This window comes from Falco peregrinus, chromosome 17 (genome assembly GCF_023634155.1).
Source record: "Falco peregrinus isolate bFalPer1 chromosome 17, bFalPer1.pri, whole genome shotgun sequence".
Taxonomy (NCBI): domain Eukaryota; kingdom Metazoa; phylum Chordata; class Aves; order Falconiformes; family Falconidae; genus Falco; species Falco peregrinus.
The window spans coordinates 5,687,137-5,711,026 of NC_073737.1; the positions used below are offsets into that span (position 1 = coordinate 5,687,137).

General features: G+C 48.6%; 2 protein-coding genes across 29 annotated transcripts in view; one reads left to right on the forward strand and one right to left on the reverse strand.

The window, feature by feature from the left end:
* AAK1 (AP2 associated kinase 1) overlaps positions 1 to 1,497 on the reverse strand; it is an 85,499-nt gene extending 84,002 nt beyond the window's left edge. For 14 of the 27 annotated variants that reach the window (XM_055820231.1, XM_055820232.1, XM_055820224.1 and 11 more), the window contains exons 1-2: positions 1,092 to 1,497; positions 645 to 976 (exon numbers count right to left, since the gene is read on the reverse strand). In XM_055820231.1, coding sequence (XP_055676206.1) covers positions 645 to 804 — 160 coding nt within the window. In that variant the 5' untranslated portion in view covers positions 805 to 976; positions 1,092 to 1,497. The remainder of the gene's footprint in view (positions 1 to 644; positions 977 to 1,091) is intronic. The other 13 variants (XM_055820243.1, XM_055820242.1, XM_055820239.1 and 10 more) reach the window with 3 other exon arrangements.
* A 5,852-nt stretch (positions 1,498 to 7,349) lies between these two features.
* Positions 7,350 to 23,472, forward strand: ANXA4 (annexin A4). Of its 2 annotated transcripts, XM_027782249.2 has the most exons (14): positions 7,350 to 7,477; positions 8,251 to 10,124; positions 13,974 to 14,030; positions 14,990 to 15,065; positions 15,483 to 15,577; positions 15,852 to 15,965; positions 16,139 to 16,229; positions 17,322 to 17,401; positions 18,357 to 18,413; positions 20,070 to 20,163; positions 20,682 to 20,777; positions 21,232 to 21,290; positions 21,625 to 21,747; positions 22,049 to 23,472. In XM_027782249.2, the coding sequence occupies exons 3-14, from the start codon at positions 14,028 to 14,030 to the stop codon at positions 22,106 to 22,108; spliced, it is 948 nt and encodes a 315-aa protein (XP_027638050.1). In that variant the 5' UTR covers positions 7,350 to 7,477; positions 8,251 to 10,124; positions 13,974 to 14,027; the 3' UTR covers positions 22,109 to 23,472. The 2 variants fall into 2 exon arrangements, with proteins under 2 accessions (XP_027638050.1, XP_005234279.1); XM_005234222.4 differs by lacking the exons at positions 7,350 to 7,477; positions 8,251 to 10,124 and adding an exon at positions 10,273 to 10,638.
* The last annotated feature ends 418 nt before the right edge of the window (positions 23,473 to 23,890 follow it).

Sequence of the window (23,890 nt, forward strand, 5' to 3'; positions counted from 1 at the left end):
AATTTTAGTTCTTTAATGGTTTTATTTTGAAAAAGAAAAAAAATTTAATTGGGATTACTGCTTCCCCTGCAGAAACCCCACACAAACAGAAATCCCTCGTCCCTGATCACAGCTAGCTCTACTCAGCCTATGTGCATGATATATCTACAAGGAATTTACTCCAGTGTTTCATTCCCCTCTGCTTAAGGTAGAAAAGGAGGCAAGCAGCTGAAGAAAGTTAAGAGTAAAGACCACTTCTTTATTTACAGCACCTTGTTCTGCACCAAAACATCTGACAATTTTGGTGGGGGTGGTTGTTTGTTTTTTTTTTTTTTTAAAGTCCCAGCTTCGGGAAGGTGGGAAACAACTCCTTGAAACCCTCTCGCTTCCTAAAGCATTAAAAAAAAAAACCAGCACCCCAAACAAACCACACACCAAAGCAAATCAAGCGCAGCAAACCCACAGCGGGTTTACACGCGGGAAGAGCTGCCGTGTCAGACGCCACCGGCTCGCCAGCCTGTCAAGGACAATGACAAGTTGGGGGGGCCGGGGGTAGAGGGGGGGCGGCGTGCCCGGGAAAGGCCGGAGACTCCCTCCGCCAGCGCTGCGAGGGGAAGGGGCTGGGAAGAGCCGCGAAGGCTCCGCAGAAGCCGCGGGGCCCTTACCTTCCGCCAACACCTCGTCCACCGTCACCTGGTGGCGACCGATGCTGAACACCCGGCCGATGTACCCGCTGCCCGCGCCGCCGCCGCTGCCGCCGCCGCTGGTGCCCGAGCCGGGGCCGGAGCCGCCCTGCTCCCGCCGCGAGTCGAAAAACTTCTTCATGGCTCCGGGGGCGGCCGCCGGGCGCTGGCCGTGGGGGCGACGCCGCGCCCGCGGGCCCGAGCCCCCCGCCTCGCTGCGCCCGCAGCCGGCCGAGGCCGCCGAGGGGGCCCCGGGGCCGCTCGCCGCGCGGGGCCGGGCGGAGCAGGCGCGCTGTGCTCCGGGGGATTCACACCTGCAAAACCACAGGGGGATAACGGGGGGGAGAGAGGCGTTACCCCGCCGCACGGCCCGGGGCCGCCGCAGCCCCCTCAGGGGAGCCCCGACCGACAGGGCCCCCCGCCCGGTACCTCTCTGCGGGCGGGGGGTGCCTCCATGCACCCCGCAGCCGTGCCCAGGGCCGGCCCAGCCGCAGCCCCGCCGGCTAGGTTACGGCGGGGGCCGCCTGCCGGTAGGGCCCGGGGCCCGCATCGCCGCTCGGCGGAGCTCCCGGCGGCCACCAGAGCACCGTCAGGGACCGACCCCCGCCGCCGCCGCCCCCCGCCGGCCCCATCCGACCAGGAAATGGGCTGTCACAGGAAGTCCCGGCTGCCGGCCATAGCGCCGCCCCCGCCAGCCCCAGGGCCCGGCCCCGCCGCCACACGGGCCCTCCCGCCGCCGGCGGAGCCCCCCGGGAGCGCAGCCGTCACCCCACGCCCCGCAGCGCGGCGGAGGGGCGAACGCCCTTCGGCATAGGGGGGGGGCGGGAGGCGGAATGGCGGCCCCGGCCCTGCCGCGCGGCACCCTGGGAGCGGTAGTTCCCGCGCAGCGAGCGGGCGCGGCGGCGGCGCGGCGGGGACTACAACTCCCGGCATGCAGCGCGGCCCCGCCGCGGGGCGAGGGGGCGCGGGCGGGGGGCGCCGCTTCGGCGGGGCCGTGAGGGGAGACCCTCCGGGCAGAGGCTTCCCAGCGGCGCGGCCGGCGGGATGGGGCCTGCGGGGCCGCAGGGGCAGCGGGGGGACCCCGGGGGCCGTTCCTTCCCCTCAGCGGGAGGGATGGGCGCGGAAATCCTGTCAGCGAGGAGCCGCGGCCCGCGCTGGCGCCGCGCCTGGTGACGGCCGTTCGGGTTTAATTTCGAAATAGTGCGCTTAAACTTGACATTTTCGTGTCATAATAATAAAAGCGCCCTTCTGTGACATCTTGGGCTTGGCCTGAAGTGCACGGCTTGTCTTCATGCAGGCCCTGCGAGCGGCCTGGTTCAAGAGCCTCAAATAAAATTGAAAATAAATGAGGTAATCCCCAGCCCGCAAAACTCACTGAGGCTTTAAACCTGGCAGTTGGGTTTGCGATGGCTGCATCTTGGATTTACTGTTACATTACATCTTCCTCCTCCTCCCTGCGCCAGTACCTCACGCATCGTGCAGCGAGGTGCTCACATGCCGTGACACCGCTCTTCCAAAGCTCCCAAAGCTTTTGGGTCAGGCTTCAGAGGTTTGGTCTAGCTCAGATCTCGTGGAATTTCTTTTAAAGATCCTTTGGGTTCTTTTCAGCCTTTTTTCTCAGAAATCAGGAATTTTCCAGCTGATGGAATCCACTGCAGCCAGCTCCTTTCCCTGAGTTAACCGGGAAGGCCGGAGCTGGGATTTCAAACAGGTGAGGGAAATATTAAAATGGGAAAAATTGGTTTTCCCAGCTTGCAGCCCAGAATACAAAGCCCTGAGGAGCATGTGGCTGCCAGAGGAATGCCTCCGTGACAGCACCGCTCTCCTTCTTCCCCTCTGACTGGGGCAGGAGCGGAAACTAGAGCGTGCTCGTGTTTTCCCCATGACTATTGTTTCCTGTATTATGGTAATAACTACAGCCATCCTGCTGACAAGCTCCTGTCCCAAGCAGACTGGCTGGGCAGGCCCCGGTTACTGTGGGATGGCAACAATGTTTACCCTTTGCACAGCCCTTTTTCCTGCACCACTGTTGGGCTTGGGCTTCCAGCGACGCCAACAAGACTGGATCAGCATGTTGAAAACAGACCTAATTCTTGTGTCCGCCATCCCCCAGCATCTGAAGACTTTCAAGATGCACATGGCTCTCAGGCAAGTAAAATTGTCAGTGATTATATTTTTACCATGTTGGATGCACAGATCTAAAAGTGCATCACTGTACAGTTGCTTATCTGCTGAGCCACCATGTCTCTTCAGTACGGTTAATGCTTCACCTCTTCCATCATCCTTGTTCTTGACAGTTCCTGTAGGTAAGGGTCTACAAGCCCACCCTACAGACCTCAAAGTCTTCCTTGACCACTGTCATTCTCCTGTAGTTCATAGGGTGCTGTGGGGTATCTGCACCTCATTTCCAAGTGTCCTGTACGAGATACTGTAAGTCCACACAGCTGAAACTGCAATCATTTCAGCCAGCCAGCTAACACAAGTGTGAAAGCTGTCCTTTTTCATTTAGCAGGCTTTAAATGTCATTAAACTCTGCTCAGCTGTGGTTTGGGGCTATATGATGAGTTGCCAGTGGCCAACACAGAAGAGTCACTTGCCTTTCACATTAAATATGAACTGGGTAAAGTCTCAGTTGCTTCTATCCTTTCTTCATTATTATTTTTTTGTAATTACTCTAACCTGTGAAAGATCCCCAGACATCTATTAAGACTGAGGTAAAACACCCCGTGCACAAAGAGAGTCCAATAATAAGTGATTTCTGGGGACTCTGCAGAACTGAACAATTTCCAAGGAAATTGGGCATCTCAGTACAGTACAGGGAAATGACTCATTTCCAACTAAAGAAGATAAAGCCTACTGCCGTGCAGAGAGCTTGCAGATGCACTGCTGAATATCCTAACTAGGGACTGAGAAGTACTCTTTTTTTTTTTTTCCCCTCTTTTTTTTTTTTTTCTTTTTAAAGGTACCTGGGAGTGCTGAGGCATAATGCAGACAAGTGTCAGACCCACATACAACTATGGGGCCTTGATGTTCTGGCCACAGGCGTGCAAACTGTCGGTGACCATTTTGGGGACCAAAAGCACAGCAGAAGCCTATCATCGGTTGCAGATGCTGCTGATATTCTTTATTGCAGAAGGCACAAGGCTCGGCTGCACTGCTGCAGTTCCAGTGACCTTCATAGGGACCAGAGAGAACCGAGTCTGAAAGCTGTAAGGGAAAAAGCTCATCAGTGATTGCCAGCAGAGACATGATCTAGTCCTTCTCTGCTGTTAGCCTGGAGCAAATCCAGGCTGCTCACAAATTTGTCCCATTGCAGAGAGAAACCTCAATCTAACTAATACCATGAATTCTAAACACCAAGATTTAGCTGTTAAAATCCCATGATGCTAGGTTTAAAATATTTGAGTCCCAGTGATGTGGTCAGCAGAGCTGTTTGCCTGCATATTGTCTCCCTGATCCCTGGTTCCCTTATACCGCTAAGAAAATACATCCAAATCCCCAGGAAGAAGCACATTAATACAGCTGCATCCCTCTTGATCAAACTTTCCAGACAGCTCAGCATTTTCTAAATAAAAACATACGTTTGGAAAGGTTTCATCCGATTAACCTAAAAGCGAGGGCACACCGACCTCTTCTGGACATTTCGAGAGGTGGCAGCGAGGTAGAAAAGCGCCTGCACGGTTTTCTGTGCCTGGGGATGCACAGCTATCCTGGGGCAAGAAAGGAATGGTCATGGTCTCATGTATTCATTGCATATTAAGTCTTCTCATCCAGCTATTTTTATCTCGATAAGGATGTTCCCTTAACGGCACACGTTTAGTGCAAAAATCTCAGTCGAGCTTCTCACCAGCTGAAGGGTAGTAGAGCCACGATTTTATCCATCTCTCTTTCTGCCCATGATTTTCTGGAATCCAAGGGTTTATTTTAAGCACAGAGTAGTGGCCTGAAAACACTACTGGTACAACCAGAAAAACCATCACCTTACCACTCCCAAGAAAACGGTCAACTCTCAAGCGTCCTATCACGTAGCTAGTAATGTGGCTAGGGTCAGAGCTCTGCAACGGATCAAAAAGCCTTCAAACTCACACCTGTATTTTACCTGTTTAAAAAATAAATTTCCACCTCTTACATGTTTCTCTTTGCCCTTCTAAGACATACTCAACAGCAGCAGCTATGCTTCCCGCAGCTAGAAACCAACATCCTCCATCAACAGCAATAATACCCATGGCCTAGATATATATAATAAGCACACATAAAAATAATTGAGCTGATTAAGATCTGTAGGCTCATGCATGTTTGATGCAATATTAGCACAGCCTGGACCAATACCGCGTACATCAATAGGATTGACCGCCAAGGCAAAAAGAGGCACATATCCCAAGGATCGTGACTTGGCACTACAAATACACACTCTTGTTTAAAGCAGTTGTTACATGAAGAGAAATTTGCAGGTTTGGGGTTCTCACTGCAAAGGGCGGTAGCTGCATTTCAAGCAGCAGGGTCCTGAGGGTGCCCTCAGGCTTTCGTTGCTCCAAGCAGTCTCACCTGGGCCTCTACCCGGCGCATTTTGCCCATCGACCATGACCTCCATTTAAGCACAGGCCCAGAGGTCTCACTCTTTCTCTCGGCAGCTGTAGGGCAGCCCTGGCTGTGGCTCTGTCTTTTGGCTTTGCTGGGTGAGCTCTGGACCGGTGGTGTGAGTAGTGCTGTTCCGTAGCGTTCCCAGCTTGGTTTCCTGGGTAGGCTGATAGGCTCGCTGCCCTGCTTTGCCTTGTGCTCATGGGTGCCTGATGAAGCTGCTTTACTGCCCCGACTGTATTTAGGCACGGGAGGGCTGGGTCCCGTGTGCAGGCTCGTCCTTAGCTTGTTTTCTATTGTGCAGCAGCCCTGCTCGCATTGGTGTTTAGCTCTAGATGTATCGTGTTAAGATGCTGACGTTTTCCCTGCTCCAAGCCCTGCATCAGCCAGTGAGTTTCTATCATATTCCCATGAAGGAATGAATGCATGTGTGCCATAAAAATTACTCTTAGCTGGGCAGTCATAACTCTGCTTTCATCCCCTAGAGCTGGGTTATAGCCAAATTACACAGCAGCTAAGTAAGATAAAGCTAAACAGAGGTAGATATTAATTAAGAAGAAAAAAGTGAAAGCTACTCATTTCCTCTTCAGAACTATATGTATGCTAATTAAAGTAAACATTCATTAAGCCCATTAAATGAAATTTAGGTTTGATAATGCATTTAAGGCTGCTGGAAGCAATGGTGTAGCAGTTCGTAGCCTGCAGCTTTGGGGAAGGAGAGTTTAGGCTGTACCACAAATAACATATAGCTTCCACAGGGCATTAGGAGTTTCCCTGACTGAACGTCTCTCCCTGGAGCTGGCAAATGCCCTAAGGCCTGGGCCTTAGGTGACATCAATTAGTCTTGATAGCGTGAGTTTGTTCAAGACAAAATTGTATTTGTATAAACTGTAATGTAAATGCAATAATAGTGGTCTAGCCCATCTCTTGTCCTTAATGTAAATAGGCGGCAGCACCACAAGCAGTGTCATTCTGATTGTGCTGCATCCACATTGGGCGATGTCTTCCCAACAAGTGACGGGAATGGCTTACCAAGGCCATGTGAAGCTTCTGCATGTCTTCTGCCTCAGCCTTAAGCTGTACTGGGGATGTTAAAGCAGACCAGTGTTCCCCTAGTTCAGTTTGAACAGTGTAAGGTGGGACAACACAACTAGGATCAAGAGCAAGCGACAACTTGTATGACTGCAAGGGGATCTTTTGGAGGTGAAGGGGTCACCTCACAAGCGCCCAGCCATCTTCACAACCACACTGCAGAGGTGCTTGCTGACTCCAGCCCCCCTTCAGATGGCATTCGTTGACACAGGCAGCACACGAGGCTGTCTAACCACCCGTGCCCCAGCAATGTTTGCCTTCCTTGCTGCTTATAGCTGCAGTTAATAAAAGAGAACAGTACAGTGGGCTCACGGCCAAGTGCAGCCTTAAGTTTCTCTGTAAGAGAAAGGCAGAGTGTGTGGGTATATCTGAGATGGTGTCTGCAGAACAGCAGCGTGGAAAGCACTGAGTGCGGTAGCACCCGAGATGCTGTTGTAGCTGTCACTTAGAAATCCTAAGAGCATCCAGGATCTCCTCTTGTGTGCCTGCCTGCAGAATATGCAAGCAGCCCTGTCTTAAAAATCTTGAATTGAAGCACTCTTGAAATGGGGAGTTTGACTCCTGGCTCCTTCATGCAGCTACTCATTGCTGTCTCCCCTCATAGCTTATTTTCTATGGCACGGAGACCACCACGTCTGAGTGGTCTCTTGTTTTAAAGGCACTTCAGGTTAGAGGGATTTTTCTCAAATCCGTTCCTCTCCCCTGTTCCTTCTTGGCTTTACGTGACATGTATGTTTATGTCATCAAGCCAGCCTAGCCAGAGAGCCCTTGACTTGCATAGCAGTACTGGTACGCTGCGCTCACGGCTTTGTAAAGCCTGGATTGCTAAGAGGTGGAGTGCTGCACATTCCCCTGGTAATACTGACCACGTAAAAACAGTGTTTCTAATGGTTATGGTAAAGTAATGAAGAGCTAAGAACACTTTTCTTTCTTACGTGAATTGGAATACTTCAGTCTTCCCACCTCACGTTTCTGGGAATGTGTTTGTCACCTTTCTTCATCTCTCTGTGTTAAAAGGGCTTCGCTCAGATGGTAGAACAGAAGCTTCAGGCTGCCTCTTCCCAGGGGCTTCCCCAAAACAGTTTCTACACCAAGGCTACACATGTGGAAGCGGACATTTCATCTTACACAGTGCTGAACTGGAGGTAAGGAGACGTCCTTGCTCTAAGCATCAGAAGTACCCCTACGTCTTCATAGCGAGTCCTAATATCTGCAGTTAATCTAGTGATTAATCTGATATTAATATGCAGAATGTGAAAATGTTTTACCCTCTTACAAGCGCATGAAAATCAGTGCTTTAGAAAAGCAAGCGCTGGTTTTCAGCCTCCACCCTAACCTCGGCTACTCGCTGCTATGGAGACAGTAGTCTTAACTGAGCTGCAGCATTGCAACATCGTTCCGGCAGCACTCAAGCAACAGTAGAATAACCCCATTTTCAGGGGCTGCCAAATGCAAACTGCATTTATACTTCTAGACTCAGGTATGAAAATGAGCATTCCCTTATGAACTTCCTGAAAACACCTGCATAATCCCCAAAGGCCCAGATTCTGGCCCCGACTTCAATCTGTGGCAGATTGGCTAATGACTTTGTTAGTGCCAGGATATGGACCTTGGTGAATGAGGTGAGGCTGGTTCTCTGAAGCTAAAGGCAGATACCTGCCAATCAAAGGCCACAATGAAAATCTCCCCTTCCAGCACTAGGTTCCTATGCTCTCTGAGGTGCAAATTTAAAAGGCCAAGTCCTTAGGGCAAAAACACAAATGCTGCCATTTTCTGAGAGGTTTGGCTCTGTTCTCGTTGTGGGACCTGGAATAAATACCTCCTTCCTAACAGGCTGGCTGCTTGAGCTCAATCTATTCACTTAATGCACACTGCCATGTCTTTCTGTGACCTTTAATTTTTATTGTGTGTTTTGTAGAGATGGGAGAACAGCAGGATGGAGCGGGAATACAGAGCAGATATGCAACCGAGTGAAGTCGGGGGTTTTGGAGAACTTTATAACAAGTGGGTTTAAAATCATCAGAGACAACCAGGATATATCAGTGAAAAGAAAAGCAAATGTGCTTTGTCACCTACGACACTGATGGGAACTGTGGCCTTGTCCATTACTGTTCCTCTTTTGATGTAAGGATAGCAAAGCTATGTTAGACACTGCTTCAGGCTGGAGATATTTAAGGATAGCCATAGCCTTTCCATAATTTAAGAGATGAAGACAACATACTGAAAGCTGAGCAGACCCTAGACAAAGAGCTCCTGGAGAGACAAAGCTCTGCCTCTTCAACCTTGTATAAGAAATTTCTCCTACAGCAACAACCCCTTGCCTTCCTGAAGGGAGCAGCTCCTGCAGCAAGGTACAACAGCGTTCAGGCAGCCATTGCCCTAAACCCCTTGTCCTTCCATCCGCCTTCCAGAGAAACTCAGCTAACTCTCAGCATGTTCAGAAGCTTTCGTACTTTGGTGGGCTTTTTTTCCTTTCCAATATTCAAATAATCATGATTGTCTGAACTGGATGGCTACGGAGATAGCATCCATGACCAGCCAAGCTTATGGGGAGCTCAGCTGTGTGTTGGGTCAGGATGTGGCTTCTGAAGAGGCTACGCTTGCATGACTAATTCTGGATGGCTAAAAACATCGACGCAAACACTTTGCATCTCCAAGTATTCCTCCCTACTTGGAGCCTCTCCCAGGGGGCAAGAAAAGGTTAAATTATGCAAATCATGAATGGCAGGATTGGTGCAATATTTAAAGGGTAAATAATATCCAAAGAAGATTCATAACTTACAGTCTTAAATAATTACTGTTGCATATACTGTTGACTGCAGTATCAGAGCCATCCAGTCCTCAGGGCTGAAGAGGCTGGAAAGCAAACAGAAGAATGAAGCTTTTGAAAATGCGCAAGCTAAAAAAATCACAGGCAACGTAAGATGAAGAAACACAGCAGTTCTGCTGGCGGATTAAAATGCACGGGTACGGGCCCAAAGCAGGAGGCAGCTGACGTGAGAGGAAGGGATGAGAATGGAAACTTTTAACAGATGTAGGAAGGAGTTTCTCCTTAGTGACTGTTGGTAGTGTGTACCAGTCCACACTGAATCCTGAGTGGGGTAAAGGGCCAGATTCTGCAAGGGAAGAGACTCTGCAACGGAAAAGGAGAGTGCTTGTGGCTTGCACCTTGTTTTTCTGTTACTCCCTGTTCAATGTCCCCCCGTGTCAGCAGAGAGTGAGTAGGTGCTGGCCAGCTGGCCCCTGTGGGCTTGTTTTTGGGAGACTGAGCTGCAGTGGGAGCTATAATAAGCCAGCTGCACAGCCATGCTCACTGCAGCACAGCCTGCATTCATCCCTGCTGCTAAAATTAGGTCTCTGCCAGCAAAAGAGCATGTGCAAAGAGGCACAGGGGTGAGATATAACTGTCGTATGAGCTGGAAAAAAGAACCTGAGAGGGCTGATTTACCCATTACGATAACTGTACTTTTGGCATCAGGGGAGGCCAGAGTCCCTGAGGATAAACACAATGAAGATATGTATTATTGCAAGGCTGATTCCCCTCTGTGAGCCTCACGATCTTGTCAAAGGCTGACCCTGGCAGTGTCACATCAGGGTAAAAACTGAAGTCCCTTTGCCTGAAGTGTTTTGACTTGAGGGCGGTGCCATTTACTGAGGCAAAAGCAGTAACTTTTATTAAAGCAATCACTCGTAATGAAATCATGGCTGTTAGCGATGCAAAGCTCTTAGACAAGGGGAAACAATGCTGAAGACCTGGCGAGTTGCTGTGGGAGCAAAGGAGACATAATACAGGTAAGATCTCCCCCCGTGTTGTCTGTGGGGATGAACAGAACTTGCTCAAGGCCGTTGCTGCCTGTGTGCTCCCCGCCGTCGTCCCCCTCGCTCCCCCCTTGGGTATGCCCTTACACGACAGCATAAAGCCAGGCATCGGGCTGGCTGTGCTCTCAGGCTGCCGTCAGAGACCCCCCTCTGTTCCCGGAGATTTTTACAGGCAATGCTGGGGAGCGTGGAAGCCGCCCCAACCTGCCCCGCCACCTTTACTTGCAAGGGCCTCTGTGTAACCCCAAATCTGCACTTCCTAAATGTGCGTGAGGCTCCCTGAGGGATCTCTCCCTGCTCCGGATTACAACCAACTGTTCACGGAAGGGCAGAGGAGCGAGCAGGGCTCGACTGCCTTCCCATCAGGCGTGCCAGAAAAGCTGTTTTGCGCTGACGAGTCCCTCCCGCTCCAGGGCGGGGACTTTGCCATCCAGAACAAGCCGAGCAAAGCTCTCCTCATCCCTGCCAAGGCACCCACTTGGGACAGGTGAGTGCCAAACCGGCTGGGGGGTCCCCTTTGGTATGGGGAAGGGGTTGCATGGCTAGAGGCGCCTGGGAAGGTGCCAAGTGCCGTCCCTGCTTGCCAGACCGCAGCGGCTGGTGGCCCGGCCGTGTGGGAGCGGGACTGCCCTTGGCTGGGCAGATGCCGCGTCAGGCCACGATGCTAAGACATTTAGGGTGTAGGGGCAGCCCTGGAGGGCGCAGGCCTGGGCTGAGGAAGGACAGGGAGGCAGGTTGTGGGAAGGAGGAAGATGGCTGACTCTTCCAAGGCACAGGGAGCGCAGGTTTTGCTTCCTATTTCTGCCGTGCCCAAGCTGGCACAACCTCCCTGCTGGATGCTGGAGTGAGGAGCGCATGGCAGGGGGCTTGTGGAGCGACTCCAGGTGGGTGCACAGGCCGAAGTGAGGAGTATAGCACTGTGCTAACTCGGTATTATATTTTTACTCCTTTTGAGGGCAGTGGCCAGGAAAAGGTCACTGTGTGGGAGGTGCTGGGATATTTCAGCTGGCTCGGGGCTCTCCAGCAGAAGGGAGATCCTTCCCTGAGCTGCAGATCGGGCTGGGATCAGAGTCAGCCACCTCGCCGTGAGCCCCAGAGCCAGGGCACCCAGCCTTCCTGAAGCACAGCCGGCTGTGGAGGGCGCAGGCTGTATCCAGCACAGCTGGCAACAGCTGGCGGTGACAGAGCCATGGAGAAGCTGAGCAGGCATAGGGTGTGGGTTTGTCTTCGAGTAAACGTGCGCCGAATAAAAGAACTAGTCAAGCAAGTCCAGTGTTTGCCTTGCAAGGGGATGGGTCGCAAAGCAGTGGTTTTCCACTCCAGATCCCAGGTGCAGGACTGACAACGTGTCCATGACTTGGGGGAAAAAAACAAACCAACCTGTGTTTATATCCTGTTAAGCTGTTGGGAGCTTTGTGTGCCGGGAGCTGTGCGTTCTCTGTGCACAGTCAGGAAAACTTGATTCAGAGCAAGCCTAGGTTTGGGTTGGCCAGCACATATGACAGTTTCAGCAGTTTTCTGAAAACTGAAGTCTGTTCTGGATTCAGCTGTTAGAGGACGTTGATGTGGACTGACAACTGTCTGATTAGCTGATAAAGCCTACCAGGAAAAGGTCATCCATGGAAAAAATTTGAATAATGGGACAGATGCCTCGTACACCTGCACTCGCACCTGGCCACAGTTTTTTGAGCCTGTTCTAAGTCAGGTTTGCTGTACCAGCGAGCTCAGGCCTTTATTCTGGGATGAAGCAAACATCAGGTCAGGGATTAACCAGGCCACCTTAGAGCTTGCTAGCAGACTCTTTGAAGTTCAATTCTTCAAAGCACGGAGCTGCTCCTGTCCTGAAGCTGCTTTTCCCCATTTGAGCTGCAAGCCAAGAGCCGTGCTAAGCTGCAAAGCACTGGCAGATCTGTCTGAGCAGTTCCTTTCTCTCCCTACTAGCAAAGGAGAGTTTTAACTCATCTAATGGCCCAGCCTGAGCAGTTCGTGGAGATGCCTTCACCTGGGAAAGGGAGGAAAAGGGTTCCAGGGGCAGGGAGGGACTGTTGCAGGAGAACCTGATTGACCCGCTGAGCTCTTCCACCTGTAACTTCAGCGGCTCATCTCTTGTGGCACTGCACACAGAAATACACTGGGAACAAAACAGCATTTGCAGACTTTGCAGTGGGGTTAGCACCGCCGCCTTTTGCAGTGCTCTACTCTTTATATTCCCAGTGACATTTAAGCTGGATGAAGAAATTGGAATCTTAGAGTCAATATTTGATGACATTTCTGTTGTAATTTGATATTGCAGGAGCATTTGCCCTGAATCCAGTACATGCATCCTTTCCTCATGTTTTTGGTTTCTTTCTGCCAGCTCATTTGCACTCAGAATTTTTCTGCCTCCCACCTCCTTTTCCTTGTTTATTGACCTTTCTTTTGCCCTCTAATCAACTCGCTAAAACCAGCCTGTGCAATATCCCTGCTCCTGTGTACAAATCAACTGGATGGTAAAACTGCATTAGAAAAACATCTGTGAAATTCAAAGCCGTTATTTAATGTCTGGCTAAAGCAAATAAAGCTGGCTTTATATTTCTGTAAAAAGATGACTTTTCTGAGGTCTAGGTCATAATTTTGACCACTGAAATCTACAATCAAGCGAAAGAAAGCAAACTCAACACTAATAATTTTCCATATGTTGCCTGACTGCCCAGAGTGTAATAATGTACAGATGACCTGGAGAGCACTTGGGAGTGCCTGTGCGTAGCACGTCTGTGGCAAATGTCATGCTAAGAGTAACTTGCCTGAACAGCAGCCTCCAATGGTACTCCGATTTGTAAGAGTCATGTGAAGCATGAGCAAAGACACTCCTGTTCTTGCACAACTGTCTGGGCTCATTGATAGCAGCTATTAAGCACCATGAGAAGGATTAAGGAGAGATGTCGTCAGCCACTGGCATCACCCTTCTGCTTAAGGGCTTTAACACGAGAACCTCAGCTCATGCTGTGTGGGACTGGAGTTGCAGGGAGGTGAACCTTGTCCTAGTACCTGACATCCTGTCACTGACCGGGGATTTGGGAAAATACTTTGGGTGCGTTCATGTATCGGCCCTATGCATGGAAACAGAATTATGAACAGGAAAAGTAACCCTGGGGAGATTACAAGTAAGTTTTTTGGTTTTGTTTTTTTTTTGTTTGGTTGTTTTTTTTGAGGGCTTTAATAGTCAGTTAAAACTACAGTCTTACAAGGAATTACGCATTGAACCGAACTGGAGAGATGTTGGATACAGCAGATTTTAATTAAAGGAAGATAATTCTCCTGTCCCAGTCCTTGAGTAAGGTTATCCTTTGCATGCTCATCTAGACATTGATGTTGCCTTTGCCTCCCAGGGGGTATCTGTGAAGGCTGTTGGGACTGTGCAGGCACCCTCACCCTAATTCACTCTCAGTCTTCCACCTGGCAAGGTCAAAGCCATGTGTTTTGAAGGGCATGGGAATCAAGTCTATTTTCTTTGCTCCCAGGGCAACATTGTCTGCTTCTTCTTAAGGCCTCAGCCAGGCTGTCACACTAGCAATAGAAAAGAAATTTCTTAAATTACTAGTGCTAATCATCTGCTTATGTACCACATCCCTCTTTCAGGCAGGGTGGATGCCCTGGCCCTGCGCTGCTGCTGCAAGCCAGCCTTTGTTCATTCAGTACAAAGCAGGACTGGAAATTCAGGGATGCTGCCATGGACATTCAGTAGGGCTGTTCAAGTTAACAGCTCCATTTTGCTGGCAAGGGTAGGTATATTCTTTTAATTATTTGCTGGAAAACTAACACTTCCTCTGTTTTTTATTACAGTTGTCTAACTGCCTGGAGACGTAGACAATAACAGATTGACCAAATACAAGAGCGATGGTGAGTGTGTGTGTTTTCTTTACTATCCTGTGCCAGGCTTTGCTCTGATCAGATAACCCTGGGGAGTGTAGCTCAGATAAGGACACAGCAGGAAGAACACTGTCACTGTCTGCCCCTTTATGGAGGGTAAGCTTATCACTTCTCTCTTGTTCCTCATGCTAGAGGAGAATGACCCACACAGACGGGCTTTTCCATTTGGGGAGTTAATGGAAAATCTGAGCAGATATTAGTTTAAAGAACATTAATTTCTCCAGATAAACTTCCTGGCATATTATTCTTTCCAGGTTCAACCTGCAAGGTAACCAACTATACAGTAGTTATCACTGTGCCTGTTTCAGAATGCCTAACTTACAGGAGAGCTAAGCAGCGTTTTGCTAATGATTTTCACGGGAACATGGAGAGCTTTGTAAGAGACAGTGCAGCCCCCCAGAAATGGTGCTGGACAGGAGGCAGGAGAAACCTGTTTGGGAATCACTGTTTTGAGCAAAACACAGCACTTCCTGGTGCGTTATTTTACAGAAGGATGGACCTTGGCTGCTCTTAGAGAAGTCAGGGATAGGGCTTGATGGGAACAGCTGCTTCTACAATTTACATGGAAAACTGCTAGGAAGAAGCCCCAGCTGGACTGAACGGAGATGTCAGGCTGCTTGCCATTAGTTAACTGGGAACAAGATACTCCATGGGCAGCTATATGAAGATATTTTCTCCTTTTAGTTGTGTCCCTGTGGCTGACTTCTTATGTGGCTGGGAAGTTCCTCTAGAACAAACTGTTTCTCTTTAGGGTAGGATGGAATCCTGGTATAACATCAGTTGTGTTTGGTGGGTGGGCTTTACTTGCTGTGTCACTGTGTTTGCATCTTTTGAATGTTCTAATATATTTTTCTTTAGTTCAACTTTACCACATGTATGTATGTATCACATTTAGTCTGCCTTTCACAACTCCTCTCCTGTGGGTTTAGGCAACAATCAAGGGGGTCTCAAGCTTCAGTGCTGAGCAAGAAGCACAGGCACTAAGGAAGGCTATGAAGGGATTTGGTAAGTTGGGCTGCCTCCACTGTTAAACCCTCTTTTTTCCCTCCAAGCACTGGGAATGTTTTGTCTGGTGGTTTGTTAGAGGGGAAGTCTGACCATTTGCATTGCCCCAGTGCCCCAGGAGGGCACTGAAAGGAATTGAGTGACTTGATCAGGCTGAGACTTGAACCCAACTGGAAATCCAAGTCTTGGCTACAAAAACATCCTTAGTCAGGCTCTTGCCTTGTCTCACACTGTGGTACCGCCGTGCCGCTGGCTGGGTTGAGACACTTCTGTATGCTGATCTAGTCCCCAGAGTGCTGCTGAGAACCAGGTTGTGTAAGGACCAGAAGATGGCTAATGGCACACTGTGGACAAGACCAGAGCACGCATCTGGTTCTTGTGCAAGCAGCTTGACTGGTTTCCATTGTTTTTCTCCAGGCACAGATGAAGATGCCATCATTGAGATCTTGACCAAACTAAACATTTCCCAACGTCAGCAAGTTCTGATCACCTATAAAAGCAGTATTGGCAGGGTAAGTGGTCTTCAGAGATTAGTGACTGTAGCTTTCACTGGGAGATGAAGACATTTTGGGGGTTATGTCACTTGGGTGAAATGTGAGCAACATCCTAGTGTCCACTACAGTAAGGTTAGCACAGGCTTTCCCTGGCCAAGTTTATTTTGGTCTTGTTCACTTCAGAGCAACTGTTCACCCAAGGAGGGTTGGAGCGTGAAGTAGTAAATAAGTTCTTTCTGTTCTCAAAGGCTGTATCTTCTCCCAGCTCCTTTCTCCAATCTCTGTCCTCTAGGACTTGATTGATGACTTGAAGTCTGAGCTAAGTGGGAACTTTGAAAGGGTGATCGTTGGTATGATGACTCCTACCACCATGTACGACGTGCATGAACTGAGGAGGGCTATGAAGGTTTGGAAATCTTCCTTTTATGTTGCTTAAGTTCTGGTCAATTTAGTATGATATGGCATAATTATATTTTATTATTAATGTAGTATTATTAACATATATAATTAAAATAATCCTAGTTGCACATCAAAAAAGTTGTCATAATAACATTGGATCTTGTCTTTGCAATTCCCTAGGGGGCAGGAACAGATGAAGGCTGCCTGATTGAAATTCTAGCTTCTCGCACAAACGAAGAGATTCGGCGCATTAATGAGAACTACAAACTGCGTATGTAGTGCGAAGTACAAGCTGTTATCATACTGCTTGAAAAGTCACTTGTGTGTATGCACAAACATGTGAAGAGGAAAGAGAAGGGTCTGTTAGCCTTTAAATGTGACATATCAGCCCATACAGCTATTGCCATTTGTCCAGAGAGAACCTCTGAGTTAAACAGGTGTCAGCAGCTGCGCTGCCAACAGCCTCAAAAGTTCAGATTTCACCCAGAAATTGAATCGCTGTAAATAAAACTGGATGGGTTGATTTTGCCTGTCGGTTGGGTGTCTGTCCATGTGTGGATCTGTTGCCAGTTTTATACTGGCTGTGCTTCTTAATTTTGCCCTGTAGCACTAAATACAATAGCTGGGCTGCTATGATGATAGCCAAGAAGGCCAACAGCATCCTGGCTTGTATGAGAAACAACAGGGCCAGCAGGGCTAGGGCAGTGATTGTCACCCTGTGCTTGGCACTGTACGAGGCTGCACCTTGAATCCTGTGTGCAGTTTTGGGCCCCTCACTACAAGAAAGTCACTGAGGTGCTGCAGCGTGTCCAGGGATGGGCAGCGGAGCTGGGGAAGAGTCTGGTGAGCAAGTCCTCTGAGGAGCAGCTGGGGGAACTTGGGGGGCTTAGCTTGGAGAAAAGGGGGCTCAGAGGGGACCTTCTTGTTCCTTACAACTCCCTGAAAGGAAGCTGTAGCGAGGTGGGAGTCAGTCTCTTCTCCTAAGTAACAAGCAATAGGATGAGAGGAAACAGCCTCAACTGCACCAGGAGAGGTTTAGATAATAAGAAAAAATTCTTCCCCAAAAGAGTGGTCAAGCACTGAACAGGCTGCCCAGGGAGAGGGTGGAGTCGCCAGCCCTGGAGGTATTGAAAAGCCGTGTATATGTGGCACTTGGGAACATGATTTAGTGGTAGCCTTGGCAGTGCTGGGTTAATGGTTGGACTTGATGATCTTAAAGCTTCTTTCCCACCTAAATGATTCTGTGATGTTCAGAGCCCTGAGCACAGTTCTATACCTACCTAGCTTACGGCTGGCAAACGTGGACAAACAACAGGTGGTGGACCTGTTACTAACAGATGTCATATGTGTGTGCCCTTGCTAGAATATGGCTGTACCCTGGAGGAGGACATCGTTTCTGACACATCTTCCATGTTTCGAAGAGTCCTCGTGTCCCTCTCGACGGTAAATCCAGGCTAAGGGAAAGGGGGGTGAATCTTCCTGTTGCTGATGAATGTGCCTCTCACTTCGGTGATGAGGTGTTCCAGGCTGGCTTCTGGGTCACTTACTTTGCATTTCACACCCAGCTTCTAGAGGGAGAGGAGCCTGGCCCTGGGTGTGCGTTAGTGCCGTGTTGTCTTTTTCACATGGTCCAGTTAAAGGGGATTTCTGCTCCTCCTGTTATCCCAGATCTGGGTTCTTGACCTGCTGGGCAAGAGCCAATCCACATGGAGCTATTTATTGCATGTCTGTGCAGAGATGGGTTCTGGGTGGTAAATCCACAAAGCTAGCACGCCTCAACACATAGTAAAACCTTTTATACACTTTGAACAATTGTTTACATTTAAGTTCAGTCACACTTAATTTTCATTGGTTCTTACGAGCCTCATCTCCATTTAAAGGTACAGCTTACTTTTTTTGCATGGGGCATGTTCTGTGGGGAGGGGGCATTTTTAGTAGGGGGCTTTCTTTGCTCGAGGGTGGATCTTTTAGTATGCTAATTAGGATAGTTGACACATAGTTCCAGTAATTTTCTGTTTACTCTCATTAAGGATTTGGGATTCCTTGTGCTTACCTTGTTGTGTCCCAGCATATTTATGGTGTCTGTGCCTTCTCCCAAGGCTGTGTTTTATTAACTGTTCCTAAGGATTTAACTAACAACCTCTGTTTTTCAAATTCTTTCTTGTTTTTCACTATATTTACATTTCCCCCTCTCTTTATTTTTTAAAGTAAGTAATTCTTGTATCAGTTTCAAAAGGAAGCACAAATTACATCTGAGCCATATTTTGCTGCATTTTTAAGCTGCTATTCAATTTTAAGGATCCCATTGTGCATCTCCAGTAACTCGTTTTGAATGGGGAATTTGCAGGAACTGCTTCCACTCTGGTGAACGGAGTTTTTCATCCTTGTATCTCTGCAGGGTAACAGAGATGAGGGAATGTATGTGGATGATGCCCTTGCTCAACAAGATGCCCAGGTGTGTAGCAATTTCCTTCCTTGGAAGAATTGTCTGTTCTTGTACCTGTAATGCGTGGTGAATCCTTACTTTTTCTAGACCTCATCTGTTTTGTTTCAAGGTAGAACAGTAAGCCTGAAGCTGTGCTAGACAGCAGCACCCTAGGTGGAGACCTGGGCTCTGTTCTCAGGTTTGACCCTTAGAGAAGCCTCTTCACTGTTCTGACTCAGCCGGTGAAATGGAGATAATGGTTCTAGCCTCCTTTGCAACGCCGTGGGGAAAAGTCTCTGGACAGGCTGGGTGTGTGGGGGGAGAGGTGGCATTTCACTTGAGAGCTTCTGTGCTTTGTTAGTATTTGTTGTAAAATATCTGTGACCTAGACAAGCAGCAGGCCAGCAGTGCTTAGGCACCAAGGATCTCCTTGTATGATAAGGTGACCTGCCTAGTGTATGAGGGAAAGGCTGTGGATGTTGTCTGCCTAGACTTTAGTAAAACCTTTGACACCATCTCCCACAGCATTCTCATGGCTTGTGTGGGCGCACTCTTCTCTGGGTTAAAAGCTGGCTGGACAGCCAAGCCCAGAGTGTGGTGGTGGATGGAGATACATCCCACTGGCGGCCGCTCGCGAGTGGTGTTCCCCAGGGCTCAGGGCCGGGGCCAGCTCTGTTTAATATTTTTACCAACAATCTGGAAGAGGGGATCGAGTGCACCCCCAGTCAGTTTGCAGATGACACTGAGCTTGAGGGGAGCATTGATCCGTTTGAGGACAGGGGGCTCTGCAGGGGTGTCTGGGCCGGCTCGGTCAATGGGCAGAGGCCGCTGGATGAGGTTCAACAGGGCTCAGTGCTGGGCCCTGCACTGGGGTCACAATAACCCCACGAAACGCTACAGGCTGGGGGCAGAGGGGCTGGGAAGCTGCCTGCGGGGAAGGACCTGGGGGTGCTGGCTGACGGCCAGCTGAACATGAGCCAGCAGTGTGCCCAGGTGGCCAAGGGGGCCAACAGCATCCTGGCTCGTATCTGAAACAGCGTGGCCAGCAGCACAAGGGCCGCAATCAATCGATCGTCCTCCTGTACTTGGCAGTGGTGAGGCCGCACCTCGAATCCTGTGTTCAGTTGGGCCTTCACTTCAAGAGGACATTGAGGTGCTGGAGCGTGTCCAGAGATGGGCAGCGGGGCTGGGGAAGGGGCTGGATCACCAGCCTGATGGGGGGCAGCTGAGGGAACTGGGGGTGTTTAGCCTGGAGAGAAGGCAGCTGGGCAGGGGGGAACATTATTTCTGTCTACAATTACCTGAAAGGAGGCTGTAGCAAGGTGGGTGTCAGACTCTTCTCCCCAGCAGCAAGTAATAGGATGAGAGGAAAAATCCTCAAGTGCCAGAGGACGTTTAGATTTGCTATCAGGAACAGTTTCTGTACTGGATAGGGTCTTCAAGCACTGGAACAGGCTGCCCAGGGACATGGTGGAGTCACCATCCGTGGAGGTATTTAAAAGACATGTAGATGTGGCACTTGGGAACATGGTTTAGTGGTGGCCTTGGCAGTCCTGGGTTAACAGTTGGACTTGATGATCTTAAATGTCTTTTCCACCTAAATGATTCTATGAAGTAAAAATCTCATGTTGTATGCACCTGTTCTTCTCCATGAGCCTCACCTTGTCCCTTGATAATGTCTTCAAGTGCCTGTATGAAGCTGGGGAGAAGAAATGGGGAACAGATGAGGTACAATTTATGGCCATCCTCTGTACACGGAACAGATGCCACCTGCTACGAGGTAGGACCCTCTGCAGTGTCCTGGATTTTTTTTCCTTGTTTGAGGACAATAATTTTGTAGGAGCTTTGTACTTGTTCGTTAACTGATTGTGAACTCTTCCTAAGCCAGCAGGTATCCTACAGCCCAGTCCCATTCAGTTCTTTAAGACCGTTTCATTCCCTCCTGAGACGAAAAAGGGACCTGAGAAAAACATCAGTACAACTTGCTCCAGCCTGTAAATTGGAGATAATGAAGTGTGACTCCCATTGGGACAGAGCTAAGCATTTAAACTGCCATCATTAACTAGCAGTTCTTGAAAATGCTAGCAGCAGTGGTAGGCCAATTAGCAAGACAGTTGATAATTAAAATGAATTATTTCTGTGGGACAGCCCAAATTTAGCTTACAATGTCACAATAATGGTACAATGTTCATACAGAGCATGAGGAGCTTGATCTTGCAAAGTGATCCTCAGTGGTTTACACACTGTATGCCCTGAAGCATCTCACTCGCTCTTTTTATCACCAACTCTTCCTCCTAGTTTTCGATGCCTACAGAGGGATTGCTAATAAGGACATAACAGACAGCATTAAATCGGAGATGTCAGGAGACCTTGAAGATGCTTTGTTAGCTGTGGGTGAGTTCCCTGCTTTTAAACTTTGTCTACAACATAATTAAATAATTAGAGATATTGTATCTTGCCCTGGCTGGCTGTGTACATGGCTTCAGGAGGCAGATACTATATCTTTTTTGCAAGCCACAGTGTTTTAATCTTTGCAGATACAACTGGGTGAGAAAGCTCTGTACTTTATGATATTGCTTGCTTCCCCAAGTGATGCTTTGGTAGCTGACGTTTGCTGTCAGGAAGTATTAAATCCTTAAAGAAAATATGACTGAGCACTGGGCTTGGAGACATCAATTTATGGCAGGTCACTGACTATGGATGTCTGCATTGTACTTGCTGTTTGTTGGCCCTGAATTACATCTTTACAGAATAAACACCTTGCCTGAAAAAGTGCTGTAAAGGTTTGGAAGACTTTCTCCTTCAGTTTTTATTGGCCTTAATTCTCTTGTTCTTGTCTCCCTTACAGTAAAGTGCATGCGAAATAAACCTGCATATTTTGCTGAAAGATTGTATAAATCCATGAAGGTAAAGAGCTTTTGGTGCAAGATCGCTGGGTTTCCATGCTCAAGTCAGTAGCATGACAGCAATTATTAGATAAAGGGAAACTCTGCTGTTAACTGGGGGGGGGGCAGGGGGAGGAAGAAAAAAAAAAAAAAAAAAGCCTGAGCTTCTATATGGACCTCTCTTCCCTCAGGAAGCTCAGAGCAACATGCTTATGCAGCAGCAAGCTGCTAGTGGATAGCTCCATTAATGCAAAAATGTTCTAATTAGGAACAGATCCCACAGAAGACCAAGTGATAAAACCTTTGTGTCTGTTGCTGGTGCTCTGTAGTTGCAGACAGTTGGTTTATTCCTTTAGGGCTTGGGAACGGATGACAACACGTTGATCCGAGTGATGGTGTCCCGTGCTGAGATAGATATGCTGGACATCAGAAGGGAATTCCTGACCATGTATGGGAAATCGCTCTACTCCTTCATTAAGGTACGCTTTTCAGGGTTAGAAACGCAGCTGGATTTGCTAAGCAGCTTGAAAGAGACAGGTCTCCACTTGACACCCACTGGGTATTTTAGAGGAGGTGAAACGAAGGAGACTTTATGTGCTGAATGTACTAAGAACATTCAGGAATATTTATGAAAATATTTATGAAAATATTCCTGAATGTTCTTAGTTCTTAAATTGTCAAAGAGGATACAAACCCTACAACAAATTGCATGTGCTGGAAAGAACCCAGCCTCTATGGAGCTGTAAACCTAATTGTGTTCATTTTTGCTTTTCTCTCTAGGGAGACTGCTCAGGGGACTATAGAAAAGTTCTGCTCAGACTCTGTGGTGGGGACGATTAAGGGATGCCTGGTGCACGGCCTGGGTGATGGGAAGCAGCTGATCATAACCATTTCTTTCTTTTTAATTTTTCCAAAATACCTTATTACTTGCTGTGAGTATTGACTTGGGTTAGTTAATGCTCTGGTTAGATAACGGCCATTCCGGTTGACCCTTTTGATACGCTTTTATGCTTGGAACACCCATTTGTTTACTAATTGGGCTAGTAAATCCCATCTTAAACAGAATGCCGTAACCAAATACATAAAAGCTAGATTGTTTCCTGGCGAGCTGTCCCTTTGCCATTGCATTCACCCGCAAAACTTATCAACTGAAGCAAACTTGGATGTAGAATGTGAGAGGCTGCACAGGGAAAAATTAACCTCATCAGTACATGGAGACCGCAGAATGCAGGCTTGCTTCAGTTTTTGCAAGATAATTAAAACCCAAAGAAATCAATCATCTAAAATACAAGCACGTTTAGAGCTTAACTTGCTCTCTGTTAGTGTGGAGCATTAACAGCCTTGCTGCTCTTTATGTATATGTTGCCTATAGATCTGTAGATAGTGAAGATGTCACTGGTGACATCAGAAAAAACTCTTGCTGCCCTGATTACAGAGCAGCCCCGTATTCTTGGTATGTCTTCCTTGACCCATGGGAGTATAAATCATCAGGGTTACATTACAGACCCTTCCTCTGGATGAAGTGATGTCACCAGAACGGTGCCTTTTCAGGAATGACCTGTCCCCAAAGATGCATGTTATCAGCACTACGTGATGCCTTAGCCTGGGGTGCCTCACCAGATCTCACAACGTGGGCTGGTTGGGGCCCATGTAACGCCCCCGTTAGAAGGTCCCATTTTTGTGCCTGTCCCTGACTCGGACACCCACCTCTGGAAGAGACTTTTCCCCCAGGCCCTGCACCCCTGCCTGTTAAGCTGAGCGTTGTTTTCACTACAAAAATACAGTTCTTGTTTGGCTTAGCAATTTTAAATTTTTTTAGCTGTTGGTATATAATCCTGTTTTGAAGGCGTCAGACTGAGTTTCAAATTTGGAAGCACAAATACCAGCATGGCCTACACCCAATTCTGTCACTCATTTTCTTCTAAACTAGGCTACTGTTGGCTTGAATAGGACATACTTCTGTGGCCTCAAACCAAGTAATTTTCTTTCTTGCTTTGTGCTGTAATTGAAGACACATTCCTTAGTTTTGGTGGGAGAGGATGCAGGGCTTTTTCCAGTTCCACTGAAACCTTCTGCTCAGTGAAAGAAAAATTGTCTTACCCAGTACAACAGGCTAACAGATGCACTCAGGCTTGGTTTTGTGTTTCAGTGCCTCGTTTTATGTTGCTGACTTTTTAGGAATGAATAAACAATTCTTTTCCATACCTTCTGCCACAGCTGTGTATTCTGGGAGAGAATGATGAAATAACTGTGTCCTTGGGGATTTTTCAACAACTTCTGTGCTCCAGTGCTTTTTCTGTTAAGTGTGGACCTCCATACACCAGCTGAGTGGGGAGAGGCTGCAGGAGATGACTATCAGCCCTTCCGAGCGGGGTGCCCAGGGCCCTGTCCCCCTGGCTGGAATACCACTCCAGCAGCAGCTGTCCCCTGCTCCTTAGAGAGGCAGATCCATTGCCCCCACCCCTGTGGGCCCACCGGGGGGGGATGCTGGTCTTGTCCGAAAAGCAGATTTGTGGCCCCTTGTGCAATAAGTCAATTTTCACGCTCTCGGGGAGACATCACTTATTTATGGCGCAAAGCTGGGGGCGAGGTGGTGCTCCACAAGGCCAGGCCACCACATGG

Bases quoted from the DNA above. Each gene is read 5' to 3' on its own strand.
- ANXA4 (XM_027782249.2), top strand. The intron at 17,402-18,356 runs GTAAATCCAGGC...GTATCTCTGCAG, and splicing joins TCCTCGTGTCCCTCTCGACG to GGTAACAGAGATGAGGGAAT. The intron at 20,778-21,231 runs GTGAGTTCCCTG...TCTCCCTTACAG, and splicing joins AGATGCTTTGTTAGCTGTGG to TAAAGTGCATGCGAAATAAA.